Below are 15,207 nucleotides of genomic sequence, written 5' to 3'. Positions count from 1 at the left end.
AACGTAGTCAATGTGTAATCGCACCCAGGGTCTACCTGGCCACTCCCATGGGTGTAATGGAACTGTCACTGGCAGCTTTTGCAGCTGCTGACATTGCACACAGTGCTTTACTGAACTGTCTATTTCACCATCCGTCCCTGGCCACCATAGGTAGCTGTGTGCTATGGTCTTCATTCAGGAAATTCCTGGATGGGCACTGTGTAGTGCAATTAAAAGTGGCTCCCTTCCCTTTGGAGGAACTATCACGCATGCACAAGAAGGTGCCATCCTGGCTGGTTATTTCATGTCTTCTGTTGAAGTACAGTTTCGTTTAATCAGATACAGGCTCCTGAGACCAACCGTGTAGCACTTGTTCTTGTACTTGAGATAGGACTAGGTCCTGACTTGTCCAGTTTCTGATCTGCGGAGCACATACCAGCAAGGAATCTAAGAAATTTAAGAGTAAAACAAGTTCCTGTGGAACTGGGACGTGCTCATCATTTTTTTGTAAAGACATTTAGGGTGTTGGCATTTGCGATTTGATTGCCAGGCCTATGTATGAAAGTGTATTCGTATGTTGCCAGAATTAAGGCCCTATTAGTATTTCTGTATCTTCTTTCTAAGTGCCTTCTTCTTTCTAGCGCAGACTTTAATCTCGGCCTTCTTTTTGACTTCACTATTGGTCAGACTTCTCTCAGATGCCAGCTCAACTTGTCTGAGCTCAGTGGCTGAATGTCCCAAAATTTCATTATCAGTCTGCTTCTTGGAAAATTCTGCAACTTTTGCTTCCAAAACCTCGTTGACTTCATGTAGCTGATTCTTCAGTTCTTCCATCTCTTTTTTGTATTTGTTTGCTGCCTCATGCAAAATTGAACGTCATTGTGTCTTCTCTGCCAACTGATTCTTCAGTTTGTTCAGAGAGGTGCTGAATTCTTTCTGTTTCTCTTCATACTTTTCCAGAGGTACAAACTTTGACCTGAGGGAATCTTGTAGCGTGTGAAAGTCTTTCATTAGGTTTTCTTTTTCCCTTTGAAGGTTGCTCACCTTGCCTTGAACTCTGTCATCAAGGAGGGTCCCTTCGAGTTTCTTCTGCTGTTCTTCCAGGGTTTTGGCTTAAGTCATCGTGCATTTCTTCAGGTTGTTGAGTCCTTACACAATCTTTTTTCAAAACAGGGATGCTTCCAGCTTCCTTTTGGAATCTTTGGCCAATCAAGGGTGATTCCAAAGTGGTTACCAGATTAAATAAGTGTGTTGACTGGACCTCCATGTTAGCCAATTTCACCCTTGGTCCTCTGCCTCTCAATACCAACACTGGCAGCTTTGCCAATTGGCTTCCATAATCGACAGTTACTCTGCTTATGCCTTTTCTTGAATGCCTTCACCTGTGTAAGTTTTTGGCTTGGCTGCTATTTGTTCCAAACTTAATTGATGTTCACTGTTATTCAAATATCTGAGGATATGTTCCCCAATTCTGTAGTGGAAGCTCCCATGTCCACTTCCATTTGAACAGGTTTGCCATTTACTTTCACTGTGACAAATATTGGTTCTGTCTTTCTAACTTTCAGATTAAACAACGAGTAAATGTTAGAATTTGTTGTTTTAGGCTCTTCTACATTGTAAATTTCATTGGGCTTCTTCTTTTGTTTGCAAGCCTGCCTGAATCTTTCCTTGCATTGCCTCATCATATGTCCATTTCTGTGACAATCGTTGCATTCGATTTTTTTAAACTGCCGATCACTGATTGTTCCCACCTCTATTAAAATTATTCTTTCGATTTCGCTGCTGTTAGAACCATAGAACCATAGAACACTACAGCACAGAAAACAGGCCATTCAGCCCTTCTAGTCTGTGCCAAAATATTATTCCGCTAGTCCCATTGACCTGCACCTAGTCCATAACCCTCCAGACCCCTCCCATCCATGTTTCTTTATCCTTCAGCTCCAGAGTCTTGCTTTTTCGCGCCACTTTCGGCAGAGGTTTTCCACCCAATGTAGAGGACAGCGCCATTTTGCGCACCCTGTATTGCTTGTGAATCTCTTACAGCACTTTCCATGGCCAGCGCTATCTCTAGCGCCTTCTTGAAATCCAGACAATAATCTTTTCTGAATAGTCCTTCACACCACACACTAAATGATCTCTGAGGCATGTTGTTCAGGGTTGTACCAAACTCACAATGTTCCGTTAGCTATTTCAAATTTGCCATGTAGCATGCAATTGTCTCACCTAGGGCTCTATTTCGCAAATTAAACCAGAACCTCTGCAACGTGACTGAGAGTTTGGGGTAAAAGTGACCCTCATGAGGTCCACAAATTCATTGGAAATTTTCGAATCTGGGGCACTGGGTGCCATCAAACCTCAAATCAAACCGTACGTTTTGCTCCCACAAGTACTCAAGAGGATCGTTCACCTCTTCTCTTCCCTTGTAATCTCATTCACTTGAAAGGTGAACGTGAGATGTTCTATGTATTGAGACCAATCACCTGTGGCTGGTTCAAAAGGATCAATTCTCCCAAATTGTGGCATTTTGAGAGATGATAACTTCTTAAAACTCTAACGGAGCTTGCTACATACAATTACTGGGCGAGGTACAGTGCCAATTTCTTTTTAACTTGATTTCTTCTGTTCAATCCTGTTTTATCCTCATTACCAGTTTGTTGTAGGGTGACCGTGCTGTACTATTAATGATAGAGTTGATCTGCAGACACTTCTTGGGTGGAAATATTAAGTTTAGTTACAATATACTCAGCAGCAACTACATATGTGCTTTCAACTCCAACTCTATCTCTACACTGACTATGGAGGTAGCCAGTGCTACTCTCCTATTGGTTACTATAGACCATGTGATCTTTCCTAACAAGTATTATTCTTAAAGGTACATTACACACTAAATAAAACCATAATTACTACATTAGGCTCACTCAACAGTATAGGATGTGGTGCCAGAACTGTGTGTTACAACAAGGGATCATTGATGATAAAATCACTTCCAGCTCAAACACAATTATCAGTAAACATATTAATGTTCTGATAAGCATTTCCATGGAGAAACATTCTAAGTAACTCCAAACATCACCAGGTTTAAGTGTTGGGAACACTCTGTGGACTACTTAGTGCTGGCAATCATTAAACTATTAGGGCACTAGAAATCAAAGTTTCATACTCTTATGTTGCCTTATTGATGATCCTCTTTTCCAGACCCAATCTGCTCCACCATTGCCAGCACGCTTAGTTGAGGTTATCCACAAGATGCCTCTGTGATCTTCTCGACTATCTGTTCTCTGAAGTTGCTGTGTTATGTTGGTTACAGTGTTCTGAACTACATCTGGTCATGGTGGATTAGTGAAGGCTACTGCCAGACCTGTGGTAAAACAAAAGACAACTATCCATTAGTCTGAATCTACCAATAAGTGTGCAACAGCCTTTTCCAATCAATATTTATAAATATTTTGTATGTTGTTGTCATTTACTTCAGTTAATGGAGAGTCAACAGATGAATGAAGACCAGTGACTGTACAATCACCCAGAGTTTGTAACTTCTGAAAAACAATTCCACTAAAAATTCCAGCTATGTATATTTAGGTTTGGTGTACTATTTTCACTCATTGTAAGCTCTAAAATTTTCAACAGGATTAAGTTTTAGCCTGCCAATAGAAAAGGAAAATTTAGTTTTAACCAACATTGTAAAATGGCATGTTAACACTTGCTGAATTCGTTAGTTTGAAAAACAGCAAAACAATTCAGCGTTTTAACTAAAATACCAAAGAAAAAAGTTCAACTCTTCTAATTAGTCATTATATTTTAAGAAGAAAAACTGTATCAGATGTAACAGATTTTCCATTTTGGATACTGCTGGGGGAGATGGTTTCTCAGGGGAATGCAGCAAGAGCCAAGTCTGTGGCACCACAAGTGTCTCAGCCGCACAGTGGGGGAGGAAAAAGAGTGGGACAGCATGAGTGATAGGGGATTCTATCGTAAGGGGAACAGGTAGACGTTTCTGCAGCTGTAGATGTGACACCAGGATGGTATGCTGCCTCCCTGGTGCCAAGGTCAAGGATGTAACTGAGCAGGTGCAGGACATTCTGAAGTGGGAGGGTGAACAGCGACAGGTGGTGGTCCATACCAATACCAACAACATAGGTAAAAAGAGGGATGAGATCTTGCAAGCAGAATATAGGGAGCTAGGAAATAAATTTAAAAGCAGAACCTCAAAGGTAATAATCTCAGGATTACTCCCAGTGTCATGTGCTGGCGAGAATAGGAGGAGAATAGACCAAATTAATGTGTGGCTGGAGAGATGATGTAGGACGGAGGGATTTAGATTCCTGAGACATTGGGACCGATTCTAGGGAAGCTGAGACCCACCTTCCATCCCAGCTGGAACAGGACCAATATCCTCGAACGGATATTCACACATACTGTGGGGGAGGGTTTAAACTAGAATGGTAGGGGAATGGGAACCTGAGCAGGAGACATAAGAAAGGGGAACAAAGATGGAAATGAAGGACAGAAAAGTAGAAAGCAAAAGTGGAAGTCAAAGGAAACAAGGGCTAGCAGCAAATAGGGCTATGGTACAAAAAAATGTTAAAAATGCAAATTTAAAGGCAATTTATCTGAATGCACGGAGAGTTTGCAATAAGTTATATGAATTAACAGCACAAATAGATGTAAACGGGTACAATATGATTGCGATTACGGAGACATGGCTGCAAGGTGACCAAGGTTGGAAACTGAATATCCAAGGGTATTTGATATTTAGGAATGACAGGCAAAAAGGAAAAGGACATGGGGTGACGTTGTTAGTTAAGGATGAAATCAGTGCAATAGTGAGAAAGGATAGCGGCTCAGAAAATCGAGATGTAAAATCAGTCTGGGCGGAGGTAAAGTAACAAGGGGCAAGAAACATTAGTCGGAGTTGTCTATAGGCCTTCAAATAGTAGTGGTAAGGTAGGAAATTAGAGATGCATGCAACAAGGACTGGGCAAACCAAATTAGCAATAATACTGTGGCAGATGAATTCCTGGAGTGTGTACAAGATGGCTTTTTTAGACCATTACATCAAGGAACCAACTAGGGAACAGAATGTCCTAGATTTGGTATTGTGCAATGAGAAGGGGTTAATTAATAATCTTGTTGTGCAGGGTCCATTAAGTATAAGGAAAATATATTTTTATTTCTGTCGGGCTGTTGTAAAGAACATACCTTATTATTTTATGTTGGACTGTGGATTAAAATTACAATGGCTGCAGTTTGAAAGACATGTTCACTGGAACAGGATGAGAGATATATACAATTTTGCAGTCCTGGAACAGAGTGTGCCATGAAAGTCAGGATGGTGCCGGAAAGGAGTCCTGGACCAAGGGAGCTGCCTGGCAACAATATTTTAATTGGCTCCTGACTAGGAGACCAGGTTTTGTGAGGGCAGTGCAACAGAATAGCTCTTAGCCTGAAAGGAAAAAGACCTAAAATCTCTCTCTCTCCTGTTTGTGGAAGATTCCAGTAATTCCACGATAATAGCTAGTTGGCTTTTTCTCCTCACATCTCTATAACCTGCTCTATCTCTGAAAAGCCCTGTCAAGAGGCAAAGGGGAAAATCACTGTTCAAGACATGAAAGGCAAGTGCTCAACCAGTGAACTAAATACTGAAAGTGCTGGAAGACCACCTCAACCTATTGAATCCTGTACTTTGGAATTGGTGCTATTGAACTGTTTTATCCCACCCTTCAAGTCCATGTTTTTGTGAGTTTTATGTGTCTTGTATGTGTGTGTATAGGGATTTGAGAAGGGGTAGGGTTTAGGTTATAGAGTTAGAAATTAGTGGTTCATATTTCATACTTTTGCCTCTGGTTAATGACAGTTTGTTCAATAAATAGTTATTTACTTAAGTTTACAAACCTGGTGCTCGTATTCTGTTAACCTAAATTAAACAGTTAGGTAGAATTGGGGCAATCTGGTGGTTTGGTCAAACTTTTCATATTTGTCGCAGCTCGGGGAACAGTGGGGCTTGATATTACAGCGCACTATCCCCTGTGAGTCGTGACATAAGGTAGAATGACCATAACATGATAGAATTATTCATTAGGATGGAAAGTGAAGTAATCTAATCCAAAACAAGGGTCCTAAATCTAAACAAAGGAAGCTATTAAGGTATGAGAGGTGAGTTGGCTACGATAGATTGGGGAACTTTATTAAAAGGTGGATAGGCAATGTCTAATATTTAAGGAACGGATGCATGCATTGCAACAGTTATATATTCCTTTCTGGTGCAAAAACTGAACAGGTAAAGCAGCCCAACCATAGCTAACAAAAGAAATTAAATATAGTATTAGATCCAAAGAGAAGTCACATTAAGTTGCTAGCCTGAGGTTTGGGAGCAGTTTAGAATACTGCAAAGGAAGACCAAGAGATTGATTAAGAGGGGAAAAATAGAGCATGAGAATAAACTTGCAAGGAACATAAAAGTGGACTGTAAAAGTTTCTATAAGTATATAAAAAGAAAAAGATTAGCGAAAGCAAATGTAGGTTCCTTACAGTCCAAAATGGGAGAATTTATAATGAGAACAAGGAAATAGCAGAGCAATTAAATGTTCTGTCTTCATGGAAGAAGAAAGAGACAAATAACTTCCCAGAAATGCTAGGGAACCAAGGGTCTAGTGAGAAGGAGGAATTGAAGGAAATTAGCATTGTTTAAAAACATAGTGCTGGAGAAATTAATGGGACTGAAAGCCAATAAATCCCAGGGCCTGATAATCAACACCCCAGGGTACTAAAGGAGGCAGCCATGGAAATAGTGGATGTGTTGGTTGTCATCTTCCAAAATTCTGTAGATTCTAGAACAGTCCCGGCAGATTGGAGGGTGGCAGATGTCATTCCACTATTTAAAAAAGGAGAGAGGGAGCAACCAGGGAATTACTGACCTGTTAGCCTAACATCAATAGTAGGGAAAATGCTAGAGTGTATTATAAAAGAGTTGATGTCAGGACACTTAGAAAGTATCAATGGGATTAGACAAAGTCAACTTGGATTTATGAAAGGGAAATCACATTTGACAAACCTGCTAGAGTTTTTTTGAGGACACAACTAGTAGAATAGGTAAAGGAGAACTGGTGGATGTGGTGTATTTGGATTTTCAGAAAGCATTTGATAAAGTCCCACATAAGAGGATAGTGTGCAAAATTATGGCACATGGGATTGGAAGTAATATACTGGCATGGATTGAGAATTGGTTAACAGACAGGAAACAGAGAATAGGATTAAACAGGTCTTTTTTGGAGTGGCAGGTTGTGACTAGCGGGGTACCACAGGGATCTGTGCTTGGGCCCCAGCTATTCATAATATATATAAATGATTTAGATGAAGGAACCAAAAGTAATATTTCCAAGTTTGTTGATAACACATAACTAGGTGTGAATGTGAGTGGTGAGGAGGATCTAAAGAGGCTTCAAGGCGATTTAGACAAGTTGGGAGAGTCGGCAAATATACGGCAGATGCAGTATAACGTGGATAAGTGTGAAGTTCTCCACTTCGCTAGGAAAAACAGTATGGCAGAGATTTATTTAAATGGTAATAGATTGGGTAATGTTGATGTACGAAGGGACCAGGATGTCCTTGTACACTAGTCACTGAAAGTAAGCATGCAGGTGCAGCAAGCAGTTTGGAAGGCAAATGGTATGTTAGCCTTCATTGCAAGAGGATTTGAGTACAGGAGCAAGGATGTCTTACTGCAGCTGTGCAGGGCACACCTGGAGTATTGTGTGCAGTTTTGGTCTCCTTACCTAAGAAAGGATATACTTACATTGAGGAAGTGCAGCAAAGGTTCACCAGACTGATTCCTGGGATAGCAGGATTGTAGTATGAGGAGAGATTGGGTCGACTAGGCTGTATTCACTGGAGTTTGAAGAATGAGAGGGGATCTCATTGAAACGTATAAAATTCTGACAGGGCTGAACAGACTGGAAGCAGGGATGATGTTTCCCCTGGTTGGGGTGGGAAGGAATCTAGAAAAAGGGGTCAGTCTGAGGATACAGAGTAGGCCATTTAGGACTGAGACGAGGAGAAATTTCTTCACTCAGACAGTGGTAACCTGTGGAATTCTCTACCACAGAGGGCTGTGGAGGCCAAGTCACTGAAGATATTTAAGAAGGAAATAGATTTCTAGACACTAAAGGCATCAAGGGGCATGGGGAGAGAGTGGGAGTATGGCGTTGAGATAGGGGGTCAGCCATGATCATATTGAATGGTGGAGCAGGCTCGAAGGGCTGAACGACCTACTCCTCTATTTTCTATGTTTCTATCTCAACATAGGGCAGAATTTTTCAGGTGGGTGTGCGCCCGACCCGCTTGAGTGTGAAATGGAGCATGTTGACGTCAGCCGTGCGTGCTGATGTCAACGCGCATTCACGATATTTCACTAGGTGAGTGTGTGAGGGAGATGGAGGCGTACCCGCCATTAATTAAGAGGCCAGTTAAGGCCCTTGACACACCTATTGTCTCAGAGTTTACGTAGCCCGTACACATTTTCGGTTGTCGCACGGGCAAAACGGGCAGGCAGGCAGGCCACAATTTGCAAAAGCTCATCCATGGGCAGGATAAGAAGGGTCAGCAGCATTGTCAATGTGAATAGTGAGGAGTTTTGGAGATCGTGTGCTGCAGGCTGATTTTGTGAACCGGACAGCTTCATCTCGCTTCAGAGCTGCATTCTGAGCATTTCTAGACTTCATTTCAGGACTCATTGTCGTCTTCCAGGCCGCCGGAGGATTCAGACTGTGTGGGCCTTTCTAGGTATCAGACAGCCTTCCTTAGCCCTGGTAATGGGGATTGTGGCCTCCGCTGGTGGCACCTCCTCTGAGGAAGAAGAGAGGGGCAGAAGGGAGAGAAGGCCAGGTATCCCAATGCAGCTTCCGGGGGGTGGGGGGGGCGGACATGTGGGAGGAGAGGCGCAGGCACAAGGGATGCAGGGCCAGCAGGGAGTCCAAGGCGGAAGGGGCCACAGAAGACAGCTCTATTCCACTGCCAGGGTTTACAGGCAGCGATGCAGCTACCTCAATATGTCTGAGGTGCAATGCCGAAGGAGCTTCCGTCTCTCGAGGGAGACAGTGGCCTCCATTTGTCAGAGGATCGACCCTGAGATCAGCTCCGACTGTGTGCCACCCCATCTTCACTTCAGCGTCCTTCCGTGGCAGCCTTCCAGGGGCTGCCAGGGCCATTTTTGAATCGGCAGCAGGGTCACCATTGGACCTGGCAGATATCATGCCCCCGCCCCGCCTTCTTGGAGCTTCCCCAGCTGCCTTTCACGCTGGGCAGGCCTTAATTGGCCCACCAGCATGAAATCACGATGCCGTGCTGATCGTGGGCGGCGGGCAGCTTCCTGACTGCCCCTACTGACCCCGCCAAGGACAAAATTCTACCCATAGTGTCATGACTCCTTGGGGATAGCGCACTACACTATCAAACACCACTGTTCCCCGAGCCGTGACAAATATGAAAAAGTTTGATCAATCCATCTAATTGCCCCAATTCTACCTAACTTTAATTTCGGTTAACAGAATATGAGCACCATGTTTGTAAACTTAATAAGTAAATAACTGTTTATTGAACAAACTGTCGTTAACCAGTGGCAAAAGAAGGAAATATGAACTGCTAATTTCTAACTCTAAACTCTACCCCTTCTTAAATTCCTATACACACACATAAAAGACACATAAGACACACAAAAACATGGATTAAGAGTGGGATAAAACAGTTCAGTAGCACCAATTCCAAAGAACAGGATTCGATGGGTTGATTTTATCGCTGTCTTCCAAATTCCTTTCAGTTCTTGTTGATAACATGAGGTGGTCTTCCAGCACTTTCAGTATTTAGTTCACTGGTTGAGCACTTGCCTTTCAATGTTTCTAACAGTGATTTTCCCCTTTGCCTCCTGACAGGGGTTTTCAGAGAGAGTAGGTTATAGAGATATGAGGAGGGAAAAGCCAGTTAGCTATTACTATAGGATTATTGGAATCTTAACACACACACAGGAGAGGGGGGGGTTTTGGGTCTTTTCCCTTTTAGGCTAGGATCTATTCAGCTGCACTGCTCTCACACAAAACCTGGTCACGTGGTCAGGAGCCAATTAAAACATTGTTGCCAGGCAGCTCCCTTGGGCCAGGACTCCTTTCCGGCACCATCCTGTCTTTCTGTGGCACACTCTGTTCCAGGACGGCAACATTGGATATATCCCTTATCCTATTCCAGTGCACGTGTCTTTCAAACTGCAGCCGTTGTAATTTTAATCCACAGTCCAACGTAAAATAAAAAGATGCTCTTTACAACAGTCCAACAGAAATAAAAAGGTATGTTCCTTACAACTGAGAACCAATTCTTCTTAAAAAAAAAATGTTGGTTTCTTCCTCCCCATGTCTTTGCCTGTGCCTCTGGCTAAGGGTACCAAGGATGACTGACCAGGTTCCTGGCGGTTTTATCGGCGGAGCTCGTCTCCAGCTAACTCAAAACAGCCTTTAAATGAAAGTGTACCAATACAATGGGAAGCTCCCAATTTTCTTTGTTGACACTAGTACTTTTCTGCCAAGTTGTTGTGGGGCAGTGCCCAGGAGATTAGTTCCTGAAAACGGGAGAAAGGTTCACAACCCCAAAGTTGAGCAGGAACTTGATAATTTACTGGATCGCTAATGAACTCGCCAGATAACTGAGTTTACATTCTGCACAATGAGCCTTCAAAATGACGTGTACAATTCACGATAAGGGGTATCTAAAAGTGACATCGACAGTGTGTACATGGTGCGCTGGCGCGGACTTTGAACGCAATTTCCTCCTGCTGTTAATGCCAGAACCAAACGGGGGGGACGGATTTTGACGGCGCGAGGGACCAACCGTCGCGCGTCCCCGGCCCCGGCTCCGCCCCCAGTCTCCGCGAGGGAGCGAGCACGAGAGGGAGCGAGGAGGAGAGGGAAGGGGGTTTTTTTTCCCCATTTTTTTTTTTGGTCAGGTTTTAAAAAACGAATTAACGCGCAATAAAAGATGAGTCCCGGAGCCAGCGAGAGGCCCAAGGTGAACCACGTGCGGAAGGGCATCAGGGCCATTCTGCTGGGCCCGCCCGGGGCTGGGAAAGGCACACAGGTGAGTGAGAAGGGTAAATAGTGGGGAATGTACGGCGGCGGGGGGGGGTTGTAGGGGAATTAGTGGGGTGGTAGGGGGGGGGTAGGGGAATGTAGTAGGGGGGGTTGGGGAATTAGTGGGGTGGTAGGGGAATGTAGGGGGGGTAGGGGAATTAGTGGGGTGGTAGGGGAATGTAGGGGGGGTAGGGGAATGTGGGGAGAATTAGTGGGGTGGTAGGGGAATGTAGAGGGGGGTGGGGGGGGAGTTGTAGAGGAATGTAGGGGGGGTGTTGTAGGGAATGTGGGGGGGGGTAGGGGAATTAGTGGGGGGGGGTTGTAGAGGAATGTAGGTGGGGGTTGTAGGGGAATGTAGTGGGGGGTAGGGGAATGTAGGGGGGGTAGGGGAATTAGTGGGGTGGTAGGGGAATTAGTGGGGTGGTAGGGGAATGTAGGGGGGGTAGGGGAATGTAGAGGGAGGTAGGGGAATGTGGGGGGGGGTTGTAGAGGAATGTAGGGGGGTTGTTGTAGGGGAATGTGGGGGGGTTAGGGGAATGTGGGGGGGTAGGGGAATTAGTGGGGGGGTAGGGGAATGTAGGGGAATTAGTGGCGGGGGTTGTAGGGGAATGTAGTGGGGGGTAGGGGAATTAGTGGGGGGGTTGTAGGAGAATGTAGGGGGGGAAGGGCAATGTATGGGGGGTAGGGGAATGTAAGGGGGGGTAGGGGAATGTAAGGGGTGGGTTGTAGGGGAATGTAGGGGGTGGGTTGTAGGGGAATGTAGGGGGTGGGTTGTAGGGGAATGTAGGGGGTGGGTTGTAGGGGAATGTAGGGGTTGGGTTGTAGGGGAATGTAGGGGTTGGGTTGTAGGGGAATGTAGGGGTTGGGTTGTAGGGGAATGTAGGGGTTGGGTTGTAGGGGAATGTAGGGGTTGGGTTGTAGGGGAATGTAGGGGTTGGGTTGTAGGGGAATGTAGGGGTTGGGTTGTAGGGGAATGTAGGGGTTGGGTTGTAGGGGAATGTAGGGGTTGGGTTGTAGGGGAATGTAGGGGTTGGGTTGTAGGGGAATGTAGGGGGTGGGTTGTAGGGGAATGTAGGGGGTGGGTTGTAGGGGAATGTAGGGGGTGGTTGTAGGGGAATGTAGGGGGTGGGTTGTAGGGGAATGTAGGGGGTGGGTTGTAGGGGAATGTAGGGGGTGGGTTGTAGGGGAATGTAGGGGGTGGGTTGTAGGGGAATGTAGGGGGTGGGTTGTAGGGGAATGTAGGGGGTGGGTGGTGGGGGAATGTAGGGGGTGGGTTGTAGGGGAATGTAGGGGGGTGGGTTGTAGGGGAATGTAGGGGGTGGGTTGTAGGGGAATGTAGGGGGTGGGTGTAGGGGAATGTAGGGGGTGGGTTGTAGGGGAATGTAGGGGGTGGGTTGTAGGGGAATGTAGGGGGTGGGTTGTAGGGGAATGTAGGGGGTGGGTTGTAGGGGAATGTAGGGGGTGGGTTGTAGGGGAATGTAGGGGGTGGGTTGTAGGGGAATGTAGGGGGTGGGTTGTAGGGGAAGTAGAGGGGTGGGTTGTAGGGGAATGTAGGGGGTGGGTTGTAGGGGAATGTAGGGGGTGGGTTGTAGGGAATGTAGGGGGTGGGTTGTAGGGGAATGTAGGGGGTGGGTTGTAGGGGAATGTAGGGGGTGGGTTGTAGGGGAATGTAGGGGGTGGGTTGTAGGGGAATGTAGGGGGTGGGTTGTAGGGGAATGTAGGGGGTGGGTTGTAGGGGAATGTAGGGGGTGGGTTGTAGGGGAATGTAGGGGGTGGGTTGTAGGGGAATGTAGGGGGTGGGTTGTAGGGGAATGTAGGGGGTGGGTTGTAGGGGAATGTAGGGGGTGGGTTGTAGGGGAATGTAGGGGTGGGTTGTAGGGGAATGTAGGAGGGGGTTGTTGGGGAATGTAGGGGGGGTGAATGTAGGGGTGGGGGGTTGTAGGGGATGGGTTTGTAGGGGAATGTAGGGGATGGGTTTGTAGGGGAATGTAGTGGGGGTAGGGGAATGTAAGGGGGGGTAGGGGAATGTAGGGGGTGGGTTGTAGGGGAATGTAGGAGGGGGTTGTTGGGGAATGTAGGGGGGGTGAATGTAGGGGTGAGGGGTTGTAGGGGATGGGTTTGTAGGGGATGGGTTTGAAGGGGAATGTAGGGGATGGGTTTGTAGGGGAATGTAAGGGGGGGGTGGTTGTAGGGGAATGTAGGGGGGGGTGGTTGTAGGGGAATGTTGGCGGTGGGTTGTAGAGGGATGTAGGGGCGGAGTTGTAGGGGAATGTAGGGGGGGGTTAGTAGGGGAATGTAGGGGGTGGTTGTAGGGGGTGGGTTGTCGGGGAATGTAGGGGGTGGGTAGTGGGGAATGTAGGGGGTGTTGTAGGGGAATGTAGGGGGTGGGTTGTCGGGGAATGTAGGGGAGGCAGGGGAATGTAGGGGAGGCAGGGGAATGTAGGGGAGGCAGGGGAATGTAGGGGAGGCAGGGGAATGTAAGGGGGGGCAGGGGAGTGTAGGGGGCGGGGTTGTAGGGGAATGTAGGAGGGGTTGTAGGGGAATGTAGGAGGGGTGGCTGTAGGGGAATGTAGGGGGGGTGGGTTGTAGAGGAATGTAGGGGGGGTGGGTTGTAGGGGAATGTAGGGGGGGTGGGTTGTAGGGGAATGTAGGGGGGGTGGGTTGTAGGGGAATGTAGGGGGGGTGGGTTGTAGGGGAATGTAGGGGGGGTGGGTTGTAGGGGAATGTAGGGGGGGTGGGTTGTAGGGGAATGTAGGGGGTGGGTTGTAGGGGAATGTAGGGGGGGTGGGGTTGTAGGGGAATGTAGGGGGGGTGGGTTGTAGGGGAATGTTGGGGGTGGGTTGTAGGGGAATGTAGGGGAGGCAGGGGAATGTAAGGGGGGGTGTAGGGGAATGTAAAGGGGGTGTAGGGGAATGTAAAGTGGGTGTAGGGGAATGTAAAGGGGGTGTAGGGGAATGTAAAGGGGGTGTAGGGGAATGTAAAGGGGGTGTAGGGGAATGTAAAGGGGGTGTAGGGGAATGTAAAGGGGGTGTAGGGGAATGTAAAGGGGGTGTAGGGGAATGTAAAGGGGGTGTAGGGGAATGTAAAGGGGGTGTAGGGGAATGTAGGGGGGTTTGTAGGGGAATGTAGGGGGGGTGTAGGGGAATGTAGGGGGGGGTTGTTGGGGAATGTAGTGGGGGTTGTCGGGGAATGTAGGGGGGTGTTGTAGGGGAATGTAGGGTGGGGGAATGTTGGGGGGGATGTAGGGGGTTGTAGAGGAATGTCGAGGGGTAGGGCGATTGGGGAGTGTAGAGGGGTGGGGTGGGGGGGATAGAGGGCAGGGGAGGGGGGTAGAGGGGAATGTAGAGGGGTGGTGGAGTGTAGGGGGATAGAGTTGTGGGTGGGGGGGTAGAGGGGTGGGTGTGGGAGAGGTGTGGATAGTGGGGTAGGGAGGGGTGTAGATGGGTACGGGAGTGGTGGGGGTGTAGAGGGGTAGGGGGGTGTAGAGGTGTGGGGGGTGTTAGGGGGAGTAGGGTGGGGGTGGGGTTGGAGAGGTGGGGGTGGTGGGGGAAGGTTACTTTTAGTGTAGGCATAACGATTGTTACTGTGGAAAATTACCTCAATTACAAAATCTTCCTTTAGTTTGGCTAGCTATGCACTGGAACTTGTATCTCCTCCCATTTCCACATTTCTCACATCAGTTTTCCTTAACGTAGAAGGGGAAGTGGGGGATGGTGCTTTCTATACATAATATCTATTTCCCTTTCTTTTCAAAAATACTTGAGGCATTGATACTTTTGGGGAAGTATACTTTTTGGGATAATTTTGGCAGATTTTTCTGAGGGTGTATGTTTCCAAATCACACCAAACTGACTGAAAACATGGGCCGAAATTTTACAGAGGTGGCAGAAGACCTGCCACTGGGGATGAAAGCGGGGGACGATGCCACTTCAGTGGATGGTGGGACCTGCGGCCGCGCTGCTGAGACTGCCACCCTATTAAGGACGGCAGCTTGTCCCCAAGAGCTGCCGGTCCAATCAGAGGGCCAGTAATCTCAGCAGCACCACTGCTGGGGGGAAGCAGTATCTCTGAGCCACAGGTGATGCCGTTGCTGCGGTGTGCTTCTGTAAGCCAAAGTGTG

The 15,207-nt window shown here is 47.0% G+C and overlaps 1 protein-coding gene and 1 long non-coding RNA gene across 4 annotated transcripts in view; one reads left to right on the top strand and one right to left on the bottom strand.

The window, feature by feature from the left end:
- Positions 1-3,045: 3,045 nt before the first annotated feature.
- LOC144696054 (uncharacterized) lies at positions 3,046-10,795 on the bottom strand. The gene is made up of 3 exons (XR_013580064.1): positions 10,637-10,795; positions 3,447-3,620; positions 3,046-3,337 (listed from the first exon to the last, which is right to left on the bottom strand). It is a non-coding gene; the product is annotated as an uncharacterized LOC144696054 (long non-coding RNA).
- The window catches only part of ak2 (adenylate kinase 2), a 26,355-nt gene continuing 21,864 nt past the window's right edge, over positions 10,717-15,207 (top strand). For all 3 annotated transcript variants that reach the window (XR_013580063.1, XM_078567259.1, XM_078567258.1), the window contains exon 1: positions 10,717-11,094. Coding sequence is in view for 2 of the 3 variants with exons in the window: in XM_078567259.1 (XP_078423385.1) it covers positions 10,996-11,094 (99 nt within the window). In the remaining variant the exon portion in view is untranslated. The remainder of the gene's footprint in view (positions 11,095-15,207) is intronic.

This window comes from Cetorhinus maximus, chromosome 21, assembly GCF_964194155.1.
Source record: "Cetorhinus maximus chromosome 21, sCetMax3.hap1.1, whole genome shotgun sequence".
Taxonomy (NCBI): Eukaryota; Metazoa; Chordata; class Chondrichthyes; order Lamniformes; family Cetorhinidae; genus Cetorhinus; species Cetorhinus maximus.
Note: the sequence above shows the minus strand (reverse complement) of the source record. Positions and strands in the feature narration are given on the sequence as shown.